This window comes from Argentina silus, assembly GCF_951799395.1.
Source record: "Argentina silus genome assembly, contig: scaffold_167, whole genome shotgun sequence".
NCBI classification, from domain to species: Eukaryota; Metazoa; Chordata; class Actinopteri; order Argentiniformes; family Argentinidae; genus Argentina; species Argentina silus.
In genome coordinates this window covers 35,001-44,908 of record NW_028153151.1, presented here as the reverse complement: position 1 = coordinate 44,908, position 9,908 = coordinate 35,001, and the positions used below count along the sequence as shown (strand labels likewise).

General features: G+C 45.6%; 2 protein-coding genes across 3 annotated transcripts in view; one reads left to right on the top strand and one right to left on the bottom strand.

The window, feature by feature from the left end:
• Positions 1-1,866: 1,866 nt before the first annotated feature.
• On the bottom strand, positions 1,867-3,922 carry pcnp (PEST proteolytic signal containing nuclear protein). 2 transcript variants are annotated; one of them, XM_083697663.1, is made up of 5 exons: positions 3,851-3,922; positions 2,921-3,150; positions 2,611-2,688; positions 2,469-2,524; positions 1,867-2,365 (listed from the first exon to the last, which is right to left on the bottom strand). In XM_083697663.1, exons 1-5 carry the CDS (start codon positions 3,891-3,893, stop codon positions 2,257-2,259), a joined length of 516 nt encoding a protein of 171 aa, XP_083553789.1. In that variant the 5' UTR covers positions 3,894-3,922; the 3' UTR covers positions 1,867-2,256. The 2 variants fall into 2 exon arrangements, with proteins under 2 accessions (XP_083553789.1, XP_083553790.1); XM_083697664.1 differs by having other exon boundaries at positions 2,921-3,147; positions 3,851-3,915.
• Positions 3,923-4,373: 451 nt separating this feature from the next.
• The window catches only part of gtf3c3 (general transcription factor IIIC, polypeptide 3), a 16,952-nt gene continuing 11,417 nt past the window's right edge, over positions 4,374-9,908 (top strand). The window contains exons 1-6 of the mRNA XM_083697666.1: positions 4,374-4,447; positions 4,904-5,005; positions 6,758-6,839; positions 6,998-7,284; positions 7,472-7,595; positions 7,926-8,117. Coding sequence (XP_083553792.1) covers positions 4,919-5,005; positions 6,758-6,839; positions 6,998-7,284; positions 7,472-7,595; positions 7,926-8,117 — 772 coding nt within the window. The 5' untranslated portion in view covers positions 4,374-4,447; positions 4,904-4,918. The remainder of the gene's footprint in view (positions 4,448-4,903; positions 5,006-6,757; positions 6,840-6,997; positions 7,285-7,471; positions 7,596-7,925; positions 8,118-9,908) is intronic.

Sequence of the window (9,908 nt, the reverse complement as noted above, 5' to 3'; positions counted from 1 at the left end):
CTCCTCCCTCTCCTCTCCTCTCCTCTCCTCTCCTCTCCTCCTCTCCTCCTCTCTCTCTCCTCTCCTCTCCTCTCCTCCTCTCCTCTCCTCTCCTCTCCTCTCCTCCTCTCTCTTCTCTCCTCCCTCTCCTCTCCTCTCCTCTCCTCTCCTCCTCTTCTCTCCTCTCCTCTCCTCTCCTCTCCTCTCCTCTCCTCTCCTCTCCTCTCCTCCTCTCCTCCTCCTCTCCTCTCCTAACACCCTACATTACCAGTACTTACTGTAAGTCGCTTTGGATAAAAGCGTCTACATACCACTGCTCTTCTGTACATATCTGTCTATACTGTTCATAATCTGTCCATACTGTTCATAATGCACATATCCTTATTTTTTTTAATGCTACTGTTAATACACTGCACATATCTGTACATACTGTACGTTTCTGTTTATACTGTTCACACTGCATTCCATATTTATTCTGCTTATTTACTCTGCTTTAATGTTACTGTTAATATATATATACTGCTTATACTGCATTGCCTATACAGCTCATATGCTGCTTATACTGTTCATACTGCATTCTATTTATTCTGCTTATAATGTTACTGCTAATACATATACTGCTACACTGCACTACTTATACTTATACTGCACTACTTATACTATACTGCACTACTATACTGCTCATATACTGAACTACCTGTATATATTGTTCACACTGCACTTTTCTGCTTTTTTTGCACTTCTGGTTAGACGCTAACTGCATTTCGTTGTCTCTGTACTTGTACTCTGCACAATGACAATAAAGTTGAATCTAATCTAATCTTATCTAATCTAAATGACTCCAATGTAAATGTGAAGAGCTCAGACTGACGTCATGGACTACAGCACTGCCCCCTACAGGCCAGGCCTCCATTAACTACAGAAAACAGAAAAGGCAGACAAAAAAAGTGTTTTATTTATTTTTTTATTTTTTTATTTAAGGAGATGGTCGTTTCATTTAGCCTGGTGATATTGAATGTATTCAGTCGGGATAAAATTACATATTTATTATTTGCATAATAAGCTGATTCTCCAGTGAGGAAGGGGAGGGACTAAAAGGCCAGATGAGGTCAAAACCCTTAACCTTAACCTTAACCCTAACCCTAACCCTACCCCTAACAGGTCAAAACCCTTAACCTTAACCCTAACCGGTCAAAACCCTTAACCTTAACCCTAACAGGTCAAAACCCTTAACCTTAACCTTAACCCTAACAGGTCAAAACCCTTAACCTTAACCCTAACCTTGACCTTAATCAAATTTGAACCAATTTGGAAATGCAACGTGTGTTTGCTGGTCATTCACGTCCTCTTAGTGTCTCTGTGAGGAGGTATGCCCCCTAGTGGTGTGAATAGAGATGTGCAGATGTCACTGTGCCTCCATGTTTAATGACTTCCCCTCCTCTGGCCCACCACTGCTAGTATCAGCTGGTTCCTCCCTGACTACAGGCCACGGTATATGAAAAGTGTTAATATTTTATTTGTATAATTCAGTGATATTTCATGATATGACGATATAAAACACTATGATTAAACAGACATTTCATTTCAGAGTTCAACTGAAGTTTATTTTCCTATCAACGTTCACTTCTACATGTCTCTCTCAGGAACTCAGGCACTGGAGAAGTCAGTAGGGGGGGGTCAAACGTGTGTGTGTGTGTGTGTGTGTGGGGGGGGGGGGGGTCAAACATGTGTGCGTGTGTGGGGGGGGTCAAACGTGTGTGTGTGTGTGTGTGTGTGTTGGTGGTGGTGTGTGTGTGTGGGGGGGGGGGGGGTATGGTGGCACAGCCAGTGAAAACCCAGTCAGGACTGCCATAACAGGAGACATTAATAATTAATATACTAGATGAAGATGAAAGTCTGGTCTCCCTCGCCCTGATACACGTCCCCACATCACTCTACTACACAACACACACACGCAAACACAACACACACACACGCAAACACAACACACACACGCAAACACAACACACACACGCAAACACATACACACACGCACACACATAAACTAACTCAAAAGAAAGAAAGAGGCGTGATAGCACAAATGTGTCACCGTCATTCCATATGTACATATATTACACCTTCACCACACGCTACATCAAACAACACACCGTCGTCATGGTGCCCACTGCCCACACTAACACACACCGTCTGCCTGTCCTCAGAACCAACCAACCAACCAATCAATCAATCAATCAACCAATCAACCAATGGCTGGATGGATCCGGTGTTGCTACGCTGCTATTGGTCGGTGTGTGTCTTGAGCTTCCTCTCCCAGAGTTTCTGGTGGTCAGAGAAGCCTTGCTTCCCCTTGTTGAAGGAGTTGGGCCCCGCTGACGTAGGCGTCTCCCTGTGGAACGGAACCGGTCAGGTGACATTGGTGTGGGTTCTGGGATTTGTAGTCTTAGCTAGGTAGTGTATTTGGTAGTGTATTTGTAGTCCTAGTGTCTTACCTGCCGATATTCTTCATCCTCATCTTGGCCTCTGGGGGCATCTCCTCTGGGTCACTCTGTAAGGAGAGGAGGATGAAGAGGATGTATGTGTGTGTGTGTGTGTGTGTGTGTGTGTGTGTGTGTGTGTGTGTGTGTGTCTCACCTCATCACTGTCGTCGTTGAAGACTGAAGCCAGCGCTGGCTTCTTGGCTGGCAGGGCGGGGACTGGTTCTTTATGTTTCTAGACAGACAGACAGACAGACAGACAGACAGACCAGTATTAGGACCGGTTGCTGCAGCTGCTACATGCTACATGCTAGTAGGGTTCCACCATGCGTCTCAGATGCACAGATTCCACACACTGTTTACAATGAGCCCGTCCTCCGATTTCTACCTCCACCAGCCTCCCCTGGTGCCCCAGACTGAACCCCCCACCCCGACCTCTACCCCTACCCCTAGGGAGGGACACTCACGCTGGCCCCCAGTTTGATGGAGATGGGGGCAGGCTTCCTGACGGGGGGGCTGATCAGACCGAAGCCCATCTTGGAGATTTTGGCGGTGGGGGGGCCTGAGGCCTCACTCCCGCCGCCCGGGGGCGGGGCTGGGGTGGTGCCATCATCATGGTGGGCCGGGCGTTTCCCTCCCCCGGGGCTGGAAGAGACAGGCTTAGTTTTGACACGGCCTCCCTTCTCCCGCGAGCCTGCTGGAGCGAGACAACTTACCAAGGTGAGCAACTGTTGCCTGGGAAACCAAGGATGAGCTACAGTTACCTTGGAGACGGGGGTTGCTGGGGCGATGTGGGGTGTGTGTGTGTGTGTGTGCTAACCCTAACTTTTCTATCTAGGTTCTTCGTGGTAATACACTCACTCAGCATCCTGGTTACAGTGAACACTAGACATCATGGTAATATTAAGCCTAAATGTCAATATGTTGCGTACAACGTTGCATTCATGAGAAATGTGTTAATTAGGGAGATTAAATGTGTTCAAGAGTCATGTACAGTATGGAACTCTTTAAAACAAATGCGAGAAACATAATCTGCACAACATTACTAGTCTATAAAAGCTCTGATGGGAAAGCCACGGTGCCAAAGCGAAGATATCCCGTGTTTCATGCAGGACAGGTTCTCTGTTTGTGTCGGTGTAGCAGCCTAGCTAGCCTAGCCTAGCCTAGCATAGCCTAGCCTAGCCTAGCGTCTGTTCTAGGAGTCAGAGCTGAGCTTAGCTTCGCTAGCTGTTAGCTTCGCACTTGAAAACAGGGCCACACTTTCTCCGCAACGTCGGAGTGGAGATAATATACACAGGGCGAACATATTCGAGCCTATTTGTTACAGAGTGATACATTTAAAAATGCCAATTCAGCAAGACAGCGACACATTGCCTCTAAAAAGGTCCTAATATCACCTCCGCGGTCGGAGACGTTGGCGTCGTTCCTCTGATCCTCCATCCCGGCGAGACGACAGACGGCGGCGCCCTGCGCTCAGCAGCGCCTCCTGGAGGCCGCGCAGGGAACTGCTTCTATCAAGTCATTGTCAAACAGTTCCCAATAATGACTAAAACAATCAATAAAAGTGTCTCTTGAGAGGTGTTCAATAATAATAATAATAATAACAACAATGATGATAATAATAAAATAGTTAATGAATAATAAGCCATTTCAATGCAGTGTATAACATTTGATTTAGTGATTAATTCCAGCTGTAGTTCATAATGAATTGCCTTACTAGGTAGGCTGATGAATTAATGTATATTTCTTTATTTTAGTATTATTATTTGGCTGGAGATGAGCTCGAACTCTTGTGGTGTTGGAATGCAGTTCATTCCTTCCCCAGCAGGCGGGTGGCGCTGCAGAGCTACAGGCTGGATGTCGAAGCGGTGACGTCTCTGGAAGCGTCGAAGAAGACGACATTCTCGTCGCGTTTTGTCTACGTCACTCGTGCTCGTCTCAGCGCTTGTTTCCGCGTCGGAGTCAAAACAAGCAGAATAAACATCATATTTCAGGTTAATATAGTTGTCATGTTTCAGGTTAATATAGTTGTCATGTTTCAGGTTAATATAGTTGTCATGTTTCAGGTTAATATAGTTGTCATGTTTCAGGTTAATATAGTTGTCATGTTTCAGGTTAATATAGTTGTCATGTTTCAGGTTAATATAGTTGTCATGTTTCAGGTTAATATAGTTGTCATGTTTCAGGTTAATATAGTTGTCATGTTTCAGGTTAATATAGTTGTCATGTTTCAGGTTAATATAGTTGTCATGTTTCAGGTTAATATAGTTGTCATGTTTCAGGTTAATATAGTTGTCATGTTTCAGGTTAATATAGTTGTCATGTTTCAGGTTAATATAGTTGTCATGTTTCAGGTTAATATAGTTGTCATGTTTCAGGTTAATATAGTTGTCATGTTTCAGGTTAATATAGTTGTCATGTTTCAGGTTAATATAGTTGTCATGTTTCAGGTTAACTGATGAACCATGTCGGGCTTCAGTCCCGAGCTGATCGAGTATCTGGAGGGAAGAATCTCCTTCGAGGAGTTTGAGAGACTGAGAGAGGAGAGGAAGGTAAGACAGATAGAGAGAGAGAGAGACAGACAGATAGAGAGACAGAGAGACAGACAGATAGAGAGACAGATAGATAGAGAGAGAGACAGACAGACAGATAGAGAGAGGAGAGGAAGGTAAGACAGACAGATAGAGAGAGAGACAGACAGACAGATAGAGAGAGAGACAGACAGACAGATAGAGAGAGAGACAGACAGACAGATGGAGAGGAAGGTAAGACAGACAGATAGAGAGAGAGACAGATAGATAGAGAGAGAGACAGATAGATAGAGAGAGGAGAGGAAGGTAAGACAGACAGATAGAGAGAGAGACAGACAGACAGATGGAGAGGAAGGTAAGACAGACAGATAGAGAGACAGACAGATAGATAGAGAGAGAGACAGACAGATAGAGAGACAGATAGATAGAGAGAGAGACAGACAGACAGATAGAGAGAGGAGAGGAAGGTAAGACAGACAGATAGAGAGAGAGACAGACAGACAGATAGAGAGAGAGACAGACAGACAGATAGAGAGAGAGACAGACAGACAGATGGAGAGGAAGGTAAGACAGACAGATAGAGAGAGAGACAGATAGATAGAGAGAGAGACAGATAGATAGAGAGAGGAGAGGAAGGTAAGACAGACAGATAGAGAGAGAGACAGACAGACAGATAGAGAGAGAGACAGACAGACAGATAGAGAGAGAGACAGACAGACAGATGGAGAGGAAGGTAAGACAGACAGATAGAGAGAGAGACAGACAGATAGAGAGGAGAGGAAGGTAAGACAGACAGATAGAGAGACAGACAGATAGATAGAGAGAGAGACAGACAGACAGATAGATAGAGAGACAGACAGATAGAGAGGAGAGGAAGGTAAGACAGACAGACAGACAGACAGATAGAGAGAGAGACAGACAGACAGACAGATAGAGAGAGAGACAGACAGACAGACAGATAGAGAGAGAGACAGACAGATAGATAGATAGATAGAGAGAGAGACAGACAGATAGATAGAGAGAGGAGAGGAAGGTAAGACAGACAGATAGAGAGACAGACAGACAGACAGATAGAGAGAGAGACAGACAGATAGACAGACAGATAGATGGATAGAGAGAGAGATACTTTATTGATCCCTGGGGGAAATACAGTGTTGCAGCCATCAGTGACACATAATACTTCATGACTTCATGACTAAATCTTCATAAACACACAACACAGAAGTGCAAAAATGGAACAAAGTACAAGAACACAAAGTCTGCCAGTCTGACCGTGGGTGAATAGATGATGTACATGTATCCAGGGTTAGAAGTTAAAGACCTTAGAGTATTGAATGGTTGATGTACATATTTACATTAAGGTTTAAGTTAAACTGTAATCACCATAACAGCAGTTGCATAGAACATAGACGTGTTCTGGATACACAAGTCTTACTATAGTTTATGTATATATATATTTATATAGATATATATAATGTCGACATATAGTACAGATAAGTCGCAATCCTATGCTAAGCAGTTGGGTGAATGAAGTGGATGTTGAGCTCAGTAAGCTAGCTAGCTGACGTCTCTTCTCCTCAGTAAGCTAGCTAGCTGACGTCTCTTCTCCTCAGTAAGCTAGCTAGCTGACGTCTCTTCTCCTCAGTAAGCTAGCTAGCTGACGTCTCTTCTCCTCAGTAAGCTAGCTAGCTGACGTCTCTTCTCCTCAGTAAGCTAGCTAGCTGACGTCTCTTCTCCTCAGTAAGCTAGCTAGCTGACGTCTCTTCTCCTCAGAAAGCGTGTTCAGATGACGACAACTCTCTCCCTGGACCGCCGTCACACTGCAGCCCGAGGAGAGGCAAGAAACGTCACCCAGGTAAACCCAGGTGGTCCTGTTTACCGTGGTCATGGTTACCGTGGTCAGACGCCGTGTTACACACTTGTAGCTCTCTGGCTAGTTGTCTAGTCGCTGTTCTTCTCTACTAGTTGTATTTGTTGTTGTATTTGTTGTTGTATTTTGTTGCCTGTTTCCAGGCGGAGGCGAGGAGGGGGTCAGCGTGTCTGTGCAGCAGGCCTTCGCCTCCATGCTGGGGGAGGGGCCAGACACCACACAGTCTGAGGAAGAGGAGGCTGATGAAGATGATGAGGATTATGTAGAAGGTGACGATGGAGAGGAGGAGGATGATGAGGATGAGGAGGAGAATAAGAAGAAGAAGGCGGAGGAAGTGAAAGAAGAGGGGGGTGAGAGTGAGGGGCCGTCTGCGGGGGATGTGTTTGCCCTGGAGATGGAGCTGAACCGAGAGAACAAGAAGATGATGAGGGTGAGACAGCTCTCTGACATACCTGTCTCTCTCTCCTAACTCCTCAGATCACCTCACTAGTTATAATGGAGACCTTTAGTGCAGTAGTATTAGTCTATATGGGGACTGTGCTAGCTGTAGTGTATATATACATGGATGGATGTTTTAACTGTGTTCTTTATTTTGTGTGTGTGTGTGTGTGTGTCAGGAGAGGCGCCACCGCAGTAAGCTGCCCAGGGCCCTGCGGGGGCTGATGGGGGAAGCTAACATCCGCTACGCCCGAGGAGAGAAGGAGGACGCCATCCTCATGTGTATGGAGATCATCAGACAAGGTGGGCAGGAAGTGACATCGTCACTCAGGGTGGGATGATGTGAGGATCAGTGATGCCCAGTCCTGGAGAGCTGCAGTGGGTCCAGGTGTTCGTCCCAGCCTAGTGACATCACACCTGATTGAACCAATCAACTGATCTTCTAAACCTTGATTGGCTGAGCCAGGTGTGTCAGTGCTGAGCTGGAGCAAAAAGCTGCAGTACTGGGAGTCTCCACCAGGACCAGGAGGGAGGACCGCTGTGGTAGAGATAGGTAGAGATCTGTAACCTGGCCACACTTAACTTTTCTCTACACTGCTCTCTCCTCTCTCTCTCTCCCCCCCCGCCCCACAGCCCCCCTGGCCTACGAGCCGTTCTCCACCCTGGCTATGATCTATGAGGACCAGGGGGACATGGAGAAGGCCCTGCAATTCGGCCTGATCGCGGCTCACCTGAACCCCAGCGACTGTGAGGAGTGGGTCAAGCTGGCCGAGATGTCCCTGGAGAGAGACAACACCAAACAGGCCATCATCTGCTACACCAAAGGTCGGTTCTCTCTGACCCCTGACCCCTCACCTCTGACCCCAATATCAGATAGACCAGTGGTTCCCAAACTTTTAACAGTCATGTACCCCCTGAGACCCTCTCCATCCTACTGAAGCCCCCCAGCACCACAGACAGCTCACTACAATGGTTGTGTTTGTAATTCTGCTGCATAAACAAAAAGTAAACACACATATACATAATATACATAAATTATAAATATATGAGAATAACCAATAATTCCTGCTTTTTATTTGGATTTCAAATAGGTGATCAGCACCTAAACTCACACACAACATAACACATAACAAGGTCAACAAAACTGGTCAGTAACAAACTGGCCTATAGCCATAAACTGTACCTGCCAATTTGAACTGGGCTATATGGACTATAGTGGACTACAAAACTGTAAAATCTGTAAAAATGACCACACATGCAATACAACCTGTATACCTGTATCGACAATTCTGTAAATATCCTAAATATCCAGAGACACACCCACTTTACTGTACATAGTACTATTACTTTACCCACTGTATACACACACATTGCACTGTTAGAAAAGGAGTTGGCAGCAGAGCATTTTGCTGCAAGTTGTACTTGTACATTGGGCAAAATAAACTTGAACTTGAACACATAATGCCTCACCTCACCACAGATTAATGTGAGGAATGTGCTTGAATGGCCTCACATAACGCTGCAATGTGGGGTTGTATTGGAGACAGTTTCAGTCTTAGATCGTTTTCCATACATAGTCTGTGCCTGTACTTTGTCTTCATGCTGGTGAGAGCTGAGAACCCAGTCTCACATAGGGAAGTTGTTGCAAAGGGCATCAAAGTCTTAATGGCGCGATTTGCCAATTGAGGATGCTCTGCGCGCAAGGCAATCCAGAAATCTGGCAGCGCCTTCTGATTGAACTCAATTTTCATTGCCCCGTTGGTGGAGATCTCAATGAGGCTCTCTCGCTCAGACATAGGTAGGTGGAAGAGTTGTTGGAAGAAAAGGGATAACGAATCCAGTTATCTCTGTCGTCTGTTTCGGGGAAGTACCTGCGTAATTGTGCAGCCAGCTGACTGAGGTGTTTCCCTATGTCACATTTGACACTGTCCGCAAGTCTGAGTTCGTTTGCACACACAAAATCATACAATGATGGGAACACTTGCGTGTCGTTCTTGTTGACACAATCAGACCAGAGTTCCAGCTTTTTAATCATGGCCTCAATTTTGTCCCGCATATTGAATACCGTCGCTGAGAGGCCCTGCAGTCTGTTCAGTTCATTCAGGCGAGTAAAAATATCCCCAAATAGGCCAACCTTGTGAGCCACTCATCGTCATGCAACCTGTCCGACAAATGAAAAGGTGGTCAATGAAGAACATTTTAAGCTCGTCTTTAAATTCAGAAAACCGTGCCAAAACTTTCCCACTTGATAGCCACAGGACTTCAGTATGGAGTATGTTGCATAAGGCAGAAAAAAGGCGTGAGTTCAGGGGCCTTGCTTTAACAAAGTTCACCATTTAAACGTCTGCTGACATGTCACTGATGTGTCGTGACACAGTGTTGTCTGATGAAGGCATCTTCCGAAAAGTCCGTTTGGCCTTTTCCCCCAACATCTTCTCAGCCATGTCCATAGCAGCGGGGACAATGAGGTCCTCCACAATAGTGTGAGGCTTGCCTGACTTAGCCACTCTATAACTGACCATGTAAGACACTTCTAGACCTGCTTTATTAATAGTATCTGTCGCTGTTAGACATTTCTTGGCGTTAGAAAGTTGTCTCAATTGGCGTTCAAAAAAC

Bases quoted from the DNA above. Each gene is read 5' to 3' on its own strand.
- pcnp (XM_083697663.1), bottom strand. From the start codon at position 3,893: ATGGAGGATCAGAGGAACGACGCCAACGTCTCCGACCGCGGAG. The intron at 3,151-3,850 runs GTGATATTAGGA...GTCTCGCTCCAG, and splicing joins CAACGTCTCCGACCGCGGAG to CAGGCTCGCGGGAGAAGGGA. The intron at 2,366-2,468 runs GTAAGACACTAG...TCCGTTCCACAG, and splicing joins AGGATGAAGAATATCGGCAG to GGAGACGCCTACGTCAGCGG.